The sequence below is a fragment of the Erpetoichthys calabaricus genome, chromosome 9, assembly GCF_900747795.2.
Source record: "Erpetoichthys calabaricus chromosome 9, fErpCal1.3, whole genome shotgun sequence".
In the NCBI taxonomy this organism is placed as follows: domain Eukaryota; kingdom Metazoa; phylum Chordata; class Cladistia; order Polypteriformes; family Polypteridae; genus Erpetoichthys; species Erpetoichthys calabaricus.
Window position 1 is genome coordinate 121,083,969 of NC_041402.2, and position 17,060 is coordinate 121,101,028.

A 17,060-nucleotide genomic window follows, 5' to 3' on the forward strand; every position below is an offset into this window, starting at 1 on the left:
GGATTCTAGTTCATTTCAGTATGCACAAATATATATACCTAAGTCGCACTCTTGGTGACCTGGGAAACAAATCACCAGGACACAGATTCTGAGAACAAAGTAAAAGTGATTTGGCTGGAAATCGGGCAAACAGTTGCTACCATTAACCCACCATGCCACTTTGTATTTAAAGCTGCTATATAAACTTCAACCTTTATGATTCCTGAATATATATAAAAATATATAATATTTTTGATCTTCTGACTAGATTTGACACAGATTTGTCTTTTTGTTGAGGTCACTTACTGTTTCATTGTGGAAATCCAGAGCCATACTTGCTCACTCATGACTCAGAGGAATGTTAGAATAAATGTTCTGTCTTCTCTGACTTGCAGTAGAAGATTGTCAGATGCAGAAGAAATCGGTGGCAAATCAGTGGCTACTTATGATATTTGTGATGAATTATTTGAATATTATATTGAATTAATGAAGATGCTTTTACTTTGAGTGAGAACAAATTTAGCCCCTCCTTTAACCGCCACCTTATCGTGGTGGAGGGGTTTGCGTGTCCCAATGATCCTAGGAGCTCTGTTGTCCGGGGCTTTATGTCCCTGGTAGGGTCACCTAAGGCAAACTGGTCCTAGGTGAGGGATGAGACAAAGAGCGGTTTAAACCTCCTATGATGAATGAAAACTTTGGACGGCGTTTTCCCTTGCCCGGACGCGGGTCACCGGGGCCCCCCTCTGGAGCCAGGCCTGGAGGTAGGGCTCGATGGCGAGCACCTGGTGGCCGGGCCTGCACCCATGTGGCTCGGCCGGGCACAGCTCTAAGAGGCAAGGTGAGTCCCCCTTCCCATGGGCTCACCACCTATGAGAGGGGCCAAGGAGGTCGGGTGCAGTGTGAATTGGGTGGTGGCCGAAGGCGGGGACCTTGGCGGTCCGATCCTCGGCTAAAGAAGCTGGCTCTTGGGACGTGGAATGTCACCTCTCTGAAGGGGAAGGAGCCTGAGCTAGTGCGCGAGGTCGAGAGGTTCCGGCTAGATATAGTCGGACTCACCTCGACGCACAGCTTGGACTCTGGAACCAATCTCCTTGAGAGGGGCTAGACTCTCTACCACTCTGGAGTTGCCCCCGGTGAGAGGCGCCGAGCAGGTGTGGGCATACTTATTGCCCCCCGACTTGGAGCCTGTTCATTGGGGTTTACCCCGGTGGACGAGAGGGTAGCCTCTCTCCGCCTTCGGGTGGGGGGACGGGTCCTAACTGTTGTTTGTGCGTATGTACCGAACAGCAGTTCGGAGTACCCACCCTTTTTGGAGTCCCTGGAGGGGGTGCTAGAGGGCATACCTTCTGGGGACTCCCTCGTTCTACTGGGAGACTTCAATGCTCACGTGGGCAATGACAGTGAGACCTGGAAGGGCGTGATTGGGAGGAATGGCCCCCCGATCTGAACCCGAGCGGTGTTTTGTTATTGGACTTCTGTGCTCGTCACAGATTGTCCATAACGAACACCATGTTCAAGCATAGGGGTGTTCATATGTGCACTTGGCACCAGGACACCCTAGGCCTCAGTTCGATGATCGACTTTGTGGTCGTGTCTTCGGACTTGCGGCCACATGTCTTGGACACTCGGGTGAAGAGAGGGGCGGAGCTGTCAACTGATCACCACCTGGTGGTGAGTTGGCTTCGATGGTGGGGGAGGATGCCGGTCAGGCCTGGTAGGCCCAAACGCGTTGTGAGGGTCTGCTGGGGAACGTCTGGCAGAGCCCCCTGTCAGAAGTAGCTTCAACTCCCACCTCCGGCAGAACTTCGACCACATCCTGAGGGAGGTGGGGGACATTGAGTCTGAATGGGTCATGTTCCGTGCCTCTATTGTTGAGGCAGCTGACCGGAGCTGTGGCCGTAAGGTGGGTCGGTGCCTGTCGTGGCGGCAATCCCCGAACCCGTTGGTGGACACAGGCGGTGAGGGATGCTGTCAAGCTGAAGAAAGAGTCCTACAGGACCCTTTTGTCCTGTGGGACTCTGGAGGCAACTGATAGGTACCGGCAGGCCAAGCGGAATGCGGCTTTGGTGGTTGCTGAGGCAAAAACTTGGGCGTGGGAGGAGTTTGGGGAGGCCATGGAGAACGACTTTCGGACGGCTTCGAGGAGATTCTGGTCCACCGTCTGGCATCTCAGGAGGGGGAAGTAGTGCAGTGTCAACACTGTATATGGTGGTGATGGTGCGCTGCTGACCTCGACTCGGGACGTTGTGGGTTGGTGGGGGGAGTACTTCGAAGACCTCCTCAATCCCACTAACATGCCTTCAAATGTGGAAGCAGAGCCTGGGGACTCAGAGGTGGGCTCCCCCATCTCTGGGACTGAGGTCACCGAGGTGGTCAAAAAACTCCTTGGTGGCAGGGCCCTGGGGGTGGATGAGATATGCCCGGAGTTCCTCAAGGCTCTGGATGTTGTAGAACTGTCTTGGTTGACACGCCTCTGCAACATCGCATGGACATCAGGGACAGTGCCTCTGGATTGGCAGACCGGGGTGGTGGTCCCCCTCTTTAAGAAAGGGGACCGGAGGGTGTGTTCCAACTACAGAGGGATCACACTCCTCAGCCTCCCTGGAAAAGTCTATTCGGGGGTCCTGGAGAGGAGGGTCCGTCGGATAGTCGAGCCTCGGATTCAGGAGGAACAGTGTGGTTTTCGTCCTGGTCGCGGAACAGTGGACCAGCTCTACACCCTTAGCAGGGTCCTGGAGGGTGCATGGGAGTTTGCCCAACCAGTCTACATGTGTTTTGTGGACTTGGAAAAGGCATTTGACCGTGTCCCTCGGGGAATCCTGTGGGGGGTACTCCGAGAGTATGGGGTACCAGACCCCCTGATTAAGGGCTGTTCGGTCCCTGTACGATCGGTGCCAGAGCTTGGTCCGCATTGCCGGCAGTAAGTCGAACCCGTTTCCAGTGAGAGTTGGACTCCGCCAGGGCTGCCCTTTGTCACCGATTCTGTTCATAACTTTTATGGACAGAATTTCTAGGCGCAGCCAGGATGTTGAGGGGGTCCGGTTTGGTGGACTCAGGATTGGGTCACTGCTTTTTGCAGATGATGTTGTCCTGTTTGCTTCATCAGGCCGTGATCTTCAGCTCTCTCTGGATCGGTTCGCAGCCGAGTGTGAAGCTGCTGGGATGAGAATCAGCACCTCCAAATCTGAGACCATGGTCCTCAGCCGGAAAAGGGTGGAGTGCCCTCTCAGGGTTGGTAGCGAGATCCTGCCCCAAGTGGAGGAGTTCAAGTATCTCGGGGTCTTGTTCACGAGTGAGGGAAGAATGGAGCGTGAGATCGACAGGCGGATCGGTGCGGCATCCGCAGTAATGCGGGCTCTGCATCGGTCTGTTGTGGTGAAAAAGGAGCTGAGCCGCAAGGTGAAGCTCTCAATTTACCAGTCGACCTATGTTCCTGCCCTCACCTATGGTCATGAGCTATGGGTAGTGACTGAAAGAACGAGATTGCGAATACAAGCGGCTGAAATGAGTTTCCTCCGCAGGGTGTCTGGGCTTTCCCTTAAAGATAGGGTGAGAAGCTCAGTCATCCGGGAGGGGCTCAGAGTAGAGCCGCTGCTCCTCCACATCGAGAGGAGTCAGATGAGGTGGCTTGGGCATCTGATCAGGATGCCTCCTGGACGCCTCCCTGGTGAGGTGTTCCAGGCACGTCTAACCGGGAGGAGGCCCCGGGGAAGACTCAGGACACGCTGGAGGGACTATGTCTCCCGGCTGGCCTGGGAACGCCTCGGGATTCTCCCGGAAGAGCTAGAAGAAGTGGCCAGGGAGAGGGAAGTCTGGGCATCTCTGCTCAAGCTGCTGCCCCCCGTGACCCAACCTCGGATAAGTGGAAGAGGATGGATGGATGGATGGATGGAGAACAAATTTAAATTTCACAAATATGGAGAAGTGTTGCATTCTATGGCTTTTAGACTCTTACAAATTTGAAACTGGGATTAGTGTATGAACATTAGTTCATTTAATAATTTTAATGACTTTTCAGCTAAGTGTAATTTAATTATCAGAGTATATACTACTGTACATATATACTGAGAACTTGGCATTTAAATGAAAGCTTTATCTTTTTCCTATACTGTCATCAATTAATTTTCTATTGTAGCAAAAGCAAGAATTTGTCGGTTGATCAATTCTTCTATGCTGTGTGCTGTGTATCAATTTTAGGATATAGATTTCTATAGTGGAAGTGTATTTTATTTAGTGACAAAGGTTTATTAAGTTCTAATGAAACCTAACTACATATATATTTAATGATGAAGATAAGATGTGAAGGTGCTTGTGTAATAATTGCTCAGTATATATATTATTAAATTATTACTGTATATTGAAATGGATGCTAATTTGTTTATATGCAGTGGTCCTGGAAAATCATGAGGAGACTGATGAGGTGGATAAACAGGAGAGGAAGCGACCACGATTGGAGATCACCTGCCAAGATACCACAGTCAAGGTAATAAGCTTAATAAAGACATCATGAATTTATTTTTTGTGTAATGTGAAATAGGCTACCTTAAGCATTTTACATTGGACTAAAAAACAATTCAGAATTAAGTAGAAATATTTTCTCAGTCATCTAGCATTCGAATGCCCCTGTTTGAAGAATTAGGCTGCTCCTGTTACTTAAAGTACAGTACATTTAAACCATAAGTTACAATATAAGTATATGAAATAAGCATTTGCTTAATTGCTTTCTCCTGCATGATAAAGTTATCAAAAGGTACAGACTAGGGAAAGTCTATAAGAAAATTACAGTGTTTTTAAATATATTCTGGTGCACTTCCATTTCATATCAAGGTAAAATAATTTAGACCATCAAGATATTGTCTCAATCAGGCTGTTTAATTAAAGTAAGGTGGTGAAAGCTGATATTTTTTAGAAGAAAAAAGTAGAGACAATGTAATATGGATATATGCAAGAGAAAAACTGTTTGTTCAAGACATAGAATTTGGGAAATATATAAATATGAATGAAAGTGAAAGGCTCTATATTTGTAGAAAGACTGCAGTTGAAATGAAATTTCCTGTAGGAGCATTTGCTCCACTGTCAGGAATAAAGGTTTCTAACCGTGCGACCCTCCAGTACAGTGTTGTCTGATTCTCATCTAAAATGATTTATGACTGTTGCAGCTTCAGAATGGGCTTGCTTCCATGTAGGATTATCACCAAATGTGTGAGGACTTACTATAAGCAGTTGGGACATTTTTGTTTTTTATTCTCAATTAATGTGTTCTCCTTCACTAATTGTTTTTGTACCCTTAATACAACACTGTGTTTTTTAAAATACAATAAGGCATTAATAAGAAAGTTTTTTCCTGAAATTTTTCTTAAAGGATGTATCATTATGTTTTATTCAACATTCTTGAAAATTCTTGTCATGTACTGATCTTTCTTTTTTATGACTTATTCTTGTCATGAAACACATTATTGCACTCTCATGTGTAAATATGTTTCATTACTAATGAAGTATCCACTGATAATGAAACCTAGTATAACTGAGGCAAAATATGAATTAAAACAGTCTTTAAAATTAAATTGTGTCAGAATTGAAAAATGCAGCTAGACTCAAGTTGTATCAAGTCATACATTTATGTTTTTTTATAATTATTATGTTTCTTTAATTCATCTGAGAGAAAGAGAGAAAAAAAAAATTTCATATGTGATGCAGAGACAATTATACTGTATGTTTAAACTGGTAAGGGTTTTCTGTCTGTCAGGCAAAACATGCGCACCCCTGGCCTTTGAAGCTTGATCTTAGTTTCATTCGACAGCTTAGGCCATGACACATGCAACGTGACCCATCAATTTAGCAACCAACTAAAGGCGGACCCAAAATATGGGCGAGTCCTTCTCATGGTGATTGAAGATTCAGGAGCATGCAACCCATGACAGTTAATGCATGGCCATGTACAGACTGAAGAGAGGCAAGGGCAAGCAGTGTATACACGACATTACTGGCACAAACCAAACCCCACAACAACGACAGTGATGTCACAGCAGCACGTCCACAAACAACACGAATGAGAAACAGTAAAATGGTAAAAAACTGTAATTCATACCAAAGATCCTCCTAAAATTCCATAAGAAACGCAAGAATAAATAATTTAGAATATACACACAATATCATCCCTTCTCCAGCCTTGTGGCAATCCTGACGTGAAGACTACAATTCTCATCATGCTCTGCGGTGGATAATTTCATCAATGCAAACACAGTTTCAATATGAGCACCGGCAGATGCATCATGTTATTATAGATAGTCATCAGTCATTTTCTAACCCGCTATATCCTAACACAGGGTCACAAGGGGGGTCTGCTGGAGCCAATCCCAGCCAGCACAGGGCGCAAGGCAGGAGCAAATCCCAGGCAGGGCACACACACACACATACCCGCACACACACTCGCACACACTAAGGACAACAGCTTCTCTTCTTTGAAATTTATTACAGCCTCTATTGATACTCCCTCAGGGCATGATGCCTGGGTGTTTAAAACTTAGCATTATAGTGGTAGACTATACATCCATTTCAAATACTTGTTTTGAGAGATTGTTTAGCTGCAAGAGACTAAATTATTCCAAAATGAGACACCAAATGTTTCCAAAATGGTGGGGGGGGGCACCATTGGCCAAAAAGCATAACTTTGCAGTGCTATGGGATATGACATCTAAACTTGGTACAATGATAGTTGACAGATTAGGACACAAAATTGATTCCAGGGTTGTGCATCTTAAACTATCCTGGTTATGTACTGTAAAATCCATTTTTGGAAGGAAATTTCTAAGATTACTATTTTTTTGTGTTTTATTTAGTTGATATTGCAGTGAACAAAGGTTTTTATTCATATAAAGACTTTCTTTTAAAAATTGGGAGTGTTATTCTCTCTATTCTTCAGCTATTTACACCTCATTATTACATAAACAGAGTAACAGTTTATTTTTGGGTATGTAATTTAGGCGCAATAATGCCAAAAGCCCTATTTGAGGTGTTTATTAAATTTACTAGTGTTTCCAACATTAATGATTAAAAGTTGCTTTCCAAAAAAAATAGGACAGACATTAACAGAATGAATCACACTTGATTCTGCCCTAATGAAAATTTAATTAAACTGATATACCACTGTATGCTATAAAATTATTGAAGATCAAAAAAAATTATATATTTATTTATTTATTTAGCACTCAGTTGAAAGGTTGTGGCACATTCACATACAGCATCTCTCTTATGCATTATGCATCTTTATAATATTATTATTAATAAAATATTCAATTATAATAACTTCTTCATATTACTCTATTATTATTAAGTTAAAATTAATTTGATCTCTCTTCTTAAATTTTTCAAGATTTGTGCTTATCCGGAGTGTTTTGGCAAGTATATACTATTTTAGTTTAGCTATAAAATTACCAGAAAAGACTTTCTCATCACTTTGTTCTAATAAGCTCATGTGTAGTTGTAGTTAGCTTCCTGAAAAGTACATTTTCAATTTTTACATTAATTTTAGTGACTAGGCTATACTTATTTTTTGTGAGTGATTTTCTCAAACCAATAAGACAAACAAATTGACTTAAACCACTTATGTGTCTGATGATGAAATTCACATTCATTGTCATTTATGACACTTATTTGTATAAGTGAGAGAATAGGCTGATAAGGATTTGAAACAGGATGAAAGATGAATTATTGAAAGATATAGAGTAATATGTTTTAGATTTAAGCTTCTGGAGACTCAAGACAACTGCCTGTACACATCTAGAACATATTATACAACAAACAAAAGATGATTATCTATGTTATAGAAAGTCACTTTCTACTTACTGTATAATCAAAAACCTAGGTAAGATCACTTTTGCAACTTCATTTATAATAGGAACAAATTACAGTATAAGTAGAAGGAGGATAGTAGCCTTAATGAAGGTGTATTCCATTACAAACTGCAACTCCAATGTACTGTATATATTATTTATGAAAGAATTATAGTATATCTACTTTAAACAAAGGCTATTTGAGTATTTCCACATGTAGAATATAGAAAGAAAGTGGTGCTAACATGCTGCTTTTTAAATAACTTCAAAAACATACTGCTCAAAAAAATTAAACAGTTAAAGTACACATTGAATCTCGATGAATAAAATATTCAAGTGGAAAATCTTTACTGAGTAATACAGTAATCCCTCCTCCATCGCGGGGGTTGCGTTCCAGAGCCACCCGCGAAATAAGAAAATCCGCGAAGTAGAAACCATATGTTTATATGGTTATTTTTATATATTTTAAGCCCTTACAAACTCTCCCACACTATTATAAACATTTCACACACAGTTATACAGCATAAACCCTTTGTATTCTCTTAGATATTAGGTAAGATTCGTTGAAATTATGTATGTAAACACAGTTTACATACAGTAAAACCTAAATATTATTTTAAAGATATCGAGCGTCTCCGATATCATACGTTACAGCCATTACAACAGACAGGCCACCAGCAATAAATACGTACAATGCAAGAAAAATTGTATACAGTAAAATGTGTGTACAGCGACACTAAACTATGTACATGTAATAAGTACTGTACGTAAATAATTAATTATGGTTACTCACCAACAATGACACGACAACTTGTCCGATAACGATGAGTTTAATTTTACTGCACAACAAAGGATAATGTTACAGCTCTTCTAAAGGAGCCTCTTCAGGCGACTGTTTAGCACTGCCGTTGTTCTTCTTCCAGCACTCTTCAATCCAAATCCCTAAAGCAGATTTCATCCAGACTACTGCCTTATCACGTCCCCTTATTTGCGCCCTGATTAAAGGACACTGCGGCCGTAGATCTTATATGCTTTTCCTCCTTTTTAAATAAAAAGAATCGTGGACTCATTGATGCTGTAATTGTGTCCTACAGCGGTGTAGCTGTTTCCTTCCTTCAACATATCCAAAACTTTAACCTTTTCTGCAATCCTGAAGCATTAGCAGTAACGTGCATTAATGCTGAATGAGTGAGATGAGACTTCCTGGTTAATGCAGCACTCCGTTGCTGAGCCAATCAGCAGCACTCAGGAACTTAACTGCGTGCTCTGATTGGGGTAGCTTCTCAGCCATCCGCCAATAGCGTCCCTTGTTTGAATTCAAATGCGTCCCTTGTTTGAATTCAAATGGGCAAATCAACTGAGGAAGCACACGTACTGTAGACCGCAGACATCCGCGAAGCAGTGAAAAATCTGCGCTATATATTCACATATGCTTACATTTAAAATCGGCGATGGAGTGAAGCCGCGAAAGACGAAGCGCGATATAGCGAGGGATCACTGTACTGTGTAAATTCATTGAGAACAAAATGATGTAACAACAGTCAATGGAAACTGAAGTCACCAATCCATTAGGGGGTCGATTCAACGTCACACCAAAAATCAAAGTCAAAAGTTGAAATCACAGGCCAATCCAACTTGCATGAATTTCATCACGGCAACTCATAAAGTGACTCAGTAGTGTGTATGGCCTCCATGTGCCTGTATGCTCTCCTGACAACATCTGGGCATGCTCCTGATGAGACAGTGGATGATGTCATGGGGGATCTTCTCCCTGACCTTGATCAAGGTATCAGTGAGCGCCTGGACAGTCTGTGGCATTACTTGTCAGCATCGGATGCACCAATACATGACATACCAGAGGTTCTTAATTAGATTCAGATCTGGAGAACGTGCAGCCCATTCAATGGCATCAATGTATTTGTCATCCATGAACTGCCTATTCACTCTGGCCACATGAAGCCTGGTATTATCCTGCACCAGGAGTAACCCACAGCCTACTGCATCAGTGTAAAGTCTGACAATGGCTCTGTGGATTTCATCCTGGTACCTAACAGCAGTCAGGGTACTGTTGCCTTGCATGTGGATCCTCCAAGGATATGCCTCCCCAGATCATCATTGACCCACTGCCAAATCGGCCATGATGGCTGATGTTGCAGGCTGCATAACATTCACCACAGTGTCTCCAGACTCTTTGACATATGTCACATGTGCACTGGCAATCGGAAGGTTACAGATTCGAATCCCGTAAATGCCAAAAGGGACTCTGCTCTGTTGGGCCCTTGAGCAAGGCCCTTAACCTGCAATTGCTGAGCGCTTTGAGTAGTGAGAAATGTGCTATATAAATGCAAAGAATTATTATTATGTGCTCAGTGTGAACCTGATCTCATCTGTTAAGAGAATGGGATGCCAATAGTTGAACTGCCAATTATGGTACTCTCTGGCTAATGCCAGTCGAGCTGCATGGTGATGGGCTGTGAGCACAGGTCCCACTAGAGGATGTCAAACCCTCATGCCACCCTTGTGGAGTTTGTTTCTGACAATTTGGTCAGAAACATGCATTCCAGTAGTCAGCTCGAGGTTGTTTTGTAGGGCTCTGGCAGTACTCCTGATCCTCCTTTCACAAAGGAGCAGATACTGGTACTGCTGCTGGGTTGATGCCCTTCTACGGCCCCTTCCACATCTCCTCATGTAATGGCCCGTCTACTGGTATCTCTTCTATGTTCTTGAGACTGTGCTGGGAGGCACAGCAAAGCTTCTTGCAATTACACGCATGGATGTACTGTCCTGGAGGAGCTGGACTACCTGTGCATCCTGAATCAGCCACAGGTACCGCCTCATGCTACCAGTAGTGAAAAGGACACTAGCAAAACGCAAAACTAGAGACAAATTGGTCAGGAAAGAGGGAGAGATCAATTGTCTGGCCACCACCTGCAAAACCATTCTCTTTTTGGAGTTGTCTTGCTGTTGCCTCTCTGCAGGTCACTAGTGATGAATGAACTCCGCAGTGTTCGTTTCACCTCGAGTTCAGAGAAATAATGGAAGTGTTTGCGAATATCGTCATTGGGGACAGACTAACTAAAGTAGATTTGACTGGGTTATAATGGTGCAATCATCTTTTAAATGTCTGTGCAGCCTAGGGAAATGTCTGCTAACTATAATGGACCAAATATTATATCCAAAAATGTGACCTGAGCTGTGTGGCAGCAGTGCCAACCGCTGCACCACCATGCCTCTGTGAGATCAAAGAAGAAAGAACACAGTCAGAGACATGCATACGTATATTTCATCAAAACAAAGTGGAAATATAAAAAATATACATAGGTCGTTTTATGTTGATTTTTCTGTGAAAAGCTATTGCTTTGTGTGCTTTTCAGAAAACTCAGCTTTTTTGGAAAAATATTAAGCCCTAGGCTGCGGTGGGTTGGCACCCTGCCCGGGATTGGTTCCTGCCTTGTGCCCTGTGATGGCTGGGATTGGCTCCAGCAGACCCCCGTGACCCTGTGTTCCGATTCAGCGGGTTGGAAAATGGATGGATGGATTCATCCCTAGGAGAAAAGGGAGAAAATATCAGAAAATTCAAAGTTGTGTGTCGTGATTGAAGTTACTGGCTCGTTCTGTTTTTTGAAGTTGTGATGAAGGCTCTCCAAATTGTCTGTGCTGATGCTTTGTCCCTTTCCTTCCATCAAAAAAAATAGACGTCTTGTAGATAGTAAAAAATCTTTCATTATTATTATTTCATAGACTCTCCTATGTTTTTGGTGTTGTCAGACTCTTTCAGGGTTTGTTTTCATTCTCCATGTGACTAATTATGCATACATAGGGCACACACATCCTTCTCTTATATAGATGTGGAACTTATCTGGTGACAGATGATATCTCAATTGGTGACAAACAAAGATAGTTATTTATGCTGTATATGTTTCATAAAAATAAAATTTGAGAACCTGCATTATTTACTTAACTGTTAAATTAAATTGAGTTTACCTACTATACACTGTTTTAATGTGCCTTTATGGATGTACATTTTATAGCACTTGTTGTTATGGAAAATGTAAAAAACTGGTATGAATACTGATGCTATTGTAGTTCACCGGCTGCCTTAGCACCTTTGGTTTCCTTGAAGTCAACCTGTTCTGTTTATATCTGCATGAGCTTTCTCTGCTAACCCTGAGTTTCTCCCAGTGTTCAAATCTGTAGTGTGTCAGCCAGTAGACTAGTGATACTACTTGTGAGCAAATCATGTACTCTTAATACTGCCAACCACTGCGCGACTATGCCTTCGTGAGATCATAGTGAAAGATATGCAAGCTTCGTAACCAGCCTTTAATGCAAATGATCAGTATTATATACCCGGGGGGGCAGTCCCAACCAATATTGGCTTTTACAGGGATGTCATGCTGGCCTCGCTAAACATGGGACGCTGGAAAAAAAGTTCTCCTAAACCATCCGGATTATCAGTAAACAATTCGATAAACAAGAGTGAACTGAAGCGGAGCAAATTCGCTGTTCAACACTAGTTGTCACTTCATTTGCACCAAAGCAGGTGAAGTTGATTCACAATTGCTTAAGCTTCCTAACTGGACAGAATTATATTCCTGAAGCTTAATCGACTTGGTGTCAGACTGTGATGATTAAGTGTTCCCTTAATTTGTTTTCTGTAGTGTATTTTTGATTTCCTTTTGTTACCATTTTACTTTGCTCAGGCTACTTGTATCTACCAGCTTTCTTGATGTTTGCCTCTACTCTATGCTGTGGTTAATTACGGAATGAGGTTTAAAAGTAGCTTTGGAAAATAACATAATTTGCTTGCAATCTTTCATCAGTCTTGTCCACTGTTATTTCATTTTACTTAAAAGTAAGCATTGCACAATAGAAAACATCCAAATAACTAAATGAGGATTCAGAAATGACACATAGAGCAACAATATCTTCAGTATACCCTTCTTATCTTAACACAGGTTGCAGTCAGTCAGTGACAGTCAGTGTCACCTTGATGTTGTAAAGTTATTTCCAGGAAAGCATGGATTTTACATATTGGATAAGTACCAAATAAGCTGTAAAATTACGTGGTCAGTTCAGAATATTTTAAGGAAAGGTAATGGAATAAAACAGAAAGTAGGATTATCCTCTATCTAGTGTTAGTGATGTCACTGCTAAAAAGTGTTCTGCAAATTAAACAAAAAGATTACATATTAAAAGTTTCAAAACTTATTTAGTTTTAAAACATCTCTTTAGTATGTCAGTAACCCATCTACTTCTCTATTTGGATGTACTAGACTACTTTTTTTTTCTTTACAGAGTTGTTTTTAATGGTTAAAAAGGCAAAGATCAGTATCTGATTTAATAACATAATCAGGGTTCCCACGCGTCCTGGAAAACCTGAAAAATTTGAGGGTTATTTTCCAGTCATTGAAATGACCTGGAAACTGATCGAAATGGCCAAATGTCCTGGAAATAATCTTTCTTGTCCTGGAATTTTATTTCTGTTTTCGCTTTTTAATTTTTCTGTTTGAAACAGCTTGCTGTTCGTAAGTCTAGATATGATGACAGCTGAGCTAGGTCGTGGCCTCTGCTGCGCAATGTCTCCACCTACTGAGACATGTATAGGCAATTATATTTATAAATGATTCTTTGACTTGTGGCTCATTTGATGGAGTACTGTATTGCCAAAGCCCCTCTTACAGCATTGCAGAAATGCCAGGATGCGATATGTCCAATACCTTGATGATGAAAAAAAGAAGAAAAAGGAAACTGAAAATGACAAGCAAAGAGAAGAGCTCCGCTCTGAAATCACAAAAGTGGCAGCAAAGAGACAGAAAATAATCACTAGCATTGAGGCAATGCAAGAAGAAGCAGATGCAATGGCAGAGAAGGCTGAGAGAAAACAGGACTTTACACTGCTCACAAAATCTAATGCCTATTGTAAAAGTGTTGCTGAAAAAAAGAAAGAGGTCATCGGTCTGGATGCAGTTTTATCAGACCTCAAGGAGCAACACCAGCATTGTTTCTAAACCTAGGCCTACACCAGATGCCTTTTTCATAGGTTACACTACAGTGACTTATAGATTGTTTTTTTTTTTCCAATATACTGGAGTTCAGGCTCTTATCCTTTGTTCCTAGTATTCTTTCTAGTTTAACCAAGTTTTCAACTCAGGAATTGATGGCAAGGCTATTATGATTTAAAATGGATGTATTTTGCTTCTTTTCCCACAAAGATAAGTTCTTTATTATAATCTTTGTCGTTGACTTATGCAAATTCTACAGCTGCTGTATTCCCAGTAAAGCTACCAGTTGAAAGTTAACTCTGATTTGTTTAGTCACGTGCCAATTGTTGCATATATTAGTGTTATAGGCATCATACACATGATATAGGCAATAAATTGGCTTTATGCAGTTTTGTTTAATACAAACATTGTACATAAATTTATTTGATACAAACAATGACATAATATGTAATATGCAAGTAACTTTTACTGAAATTAGGTCACTATGGTAGCCTATTTCATGGTGTCATCAACAGCTCTATACTGAACATTATGGAATTGCTCAGTATATGTCACTGTTTGGATAGTTTTCCACAATCCAAGAGGCATTTATTTCTTTAAAAGAGTTTTGCAGTTTAAAACAGTGTGTAACAAAAAGAGGTCAAACAACTCCATTATACATCAGTGCATTAATTGGTGTTGCCTTTATGTAATTTAGCATATCGGTGACACTAAGTCCCTGCATAATCAAAGAGAAATTAAAATGGCGTTAAGCCTGCGACTAAAGTGTATGACTGTATGACCAGATCCTGTCATGAATTTCTGGAAAAAGCTCCTGGAAATGTCCTGGAAAATGATTCCTTAAAAAGAGTGGGAACCCTGATAATGCTATGGTTGCAAAGCCAAAGAGGAGAGGAGTGGAAAGCAAAAACTCCATCCAGCGTACATTCCAAAGCCAGAAGACTGCCCAGTCTCTGGGCATTCTACAAAACTGAAACTGGAATATTTACTGTCTGCATAGTAAATATTGAATACATATGATGAGAAGTCTGAGAAGATTTGATGGAGTGGGTATTATTATTCTTTATCATTTCTAGAATAAAAGTTACTGAGTATGATGATCATATGGCAGTGGCCTAGACTATCACCAAAGTATATCAGAAAGAGAAAACAAAGACAAAAGAATTAATCTTTTACAGCTGGCTAAATTAAAAAAGTATGTTTTTAGTTTTTTTGGGCTAAATAGGTCTGTGAGCAACACATGCATGCAAATATTTTTAGAAGGCATTGTTGGCTGGAGTTGGTGTATTTGAGTACAATTTGTCAGTTATTATCATCATCATCATCATCAGACACATCATCCTTAACATGGGGTAAACATGATAAAAAAAAAATAAAACAACGATGTTTCTCATGTTGACAAAAAAGAAATGAAGGTTAGAGTTAAAACATTTCACCTATACAGCTTTTTGTGCAGCCGAGATGCATCTACTTTAATGTATTTTTCAGCTTCAGAATAACCTTTACTGATTTTTCCTGAAGTTACCACATTATGTTCCCTTTTCCCATCCAATCAAATGTTATCTTACTTTCTTTGCTATTTGTTATTATTACTTTTAAACAATTTTTGAATTTAATTTTGGAAATTAATTAGGATGAATAAGAAGGTGTTGGAGGGGTAAGGCTGGCCTGCTAAATCCATTTTTGAATGCTGCCAAAGTGACCCCTATAAAAAAGCACAATGAAAATGATAATAAAGATTTTGCATTTTGTCTTACATATTTGCATAGATTTTCAATTTCACATTTTACATTTCAAAATAAACATAAATAATTTTCTATGAAAGGAAGCTTTTGTTTTTTGTGTTGTAAATTAATTATTCGTTATTAGTGTTGTAGTAAAAACTGATATAGATTACTGAATGTGCTCTGTGGAAGAGTTACAGAAATGCTTTGTTTTTAGGCATTTGTGTATCATAACAATCACTGTTTCCTTTTCACTTAAAAGTCAAATTGTCCTCTAATAAATTTTCCAGTAGATGGCAGAATTGCATTGAAAATACTTTAGCCAGCACCTACATATACTGTAGTAATATAAAGATTTTTAAGCACAAAGTATTTTTGTCCTTTCCTAAAAATGTCTTTTAACAAATTACTTAAAACAACAACAATGTTTATTTCTATAGCACATTTTTGTACAAAGGATGGGCTCAAAATACAGTTACATGTATAGAGAAACAAATTACATTTAGATAAGAATAATAATGAATGAATAGTATACAAAAGATAAATCAATAATGTATACTTATATAAGAAAGATATATAATTAACACTAGAATTACCAAAGCCTATGAACAAATGCGTAATCCTGGCCCACCTTAAATCCATTCGCACCTCTCCATCAGTATCTTTTGTATTGTAAATGTGTCATTCAACACAAGCAGCAAACAGCCTGCTGTCTTATCCCCCCGCCCACCGCCGCAGTTCAATTTCCAAATAAGGTTCTCTGTGTTTATGTTGGAATGACGTGCTGGAGTTGCAGAGGGCAAATAATATTTTGTCATTTGGAATACATACATTTCATGTGTGTTCTGTGTCTACAACAATCTATGCAAACACATCGTTAAAACAAACGTTTTCATGTTTTAGTAATAATTGACAAAATGTAGACATGAAAAGTATAATGTGTGAAGCCTGAAGTCCAAATATCAAATATACACTTTCACAAAAGGTACAAGTATAACGAAACAAATGCACTTTTATTCAAGAAAATAACTGCAGAAAATGAACTTGCATTAGGATGCGACATTGACACGCATCTAATATGACCACTTTGGTGGTGTAGCGGTAAGAACTACTGACTCGTAAGCAAGACGTTCGTGGTTTGATCCTCGACGCCTCTGTTTTGAGTAGTGAGCTGATCTTATTCTTACTAATACAGAATAAAAACATACATTTGATTTGAGTCAGTAACAGCTGCTGTAAATTTATGGTACTTGTAAAGGTTAGCCTTTTTTTTTTATTCAGTTTTATTCTCTCAGTCACGTTCACGCTCGCCCTAATCTGACATTGCTGCTTTCAAATAAAGACGTGCTATAGTCATATTAGATGCGTGTCAATGTTTTCTGCAGTTATGTTTTTGAATAACAGTGCACTTGTTTTGTTATACTTGTACCTTTTGTGAAAGTATATATTTGATATTTGGACTTCAGGCTTCACACACTATACATTTCATGTCTACATTTTGTCAATTAATAAAACATGAA

The 17,060-nt window shown here is 40.3% G+C and overlaps 1 protein-coding gene across 1 annotated transcript in view; it reads left to right on the forward strand.

Moving 5' to 3' along the window:
* Positions 1-17,060, forward strand: part of banp (BTG3 associated nuclear protein) — a 377,911-nt gene that overhangs the window by 33,140 nt on the left and 327,711 nt on the right. Inside the window, exon 3 of the mRNA XM_028810115.2 lies at positions 4,368-4,462. Within this exon, the coding sequence (XP_028665948.1) occupies positions 4,368-4,462 (95 nt within the window). The remainder of the gene's footprint in view (positions 1-4,367; positions 4,463-17,060) is intronic.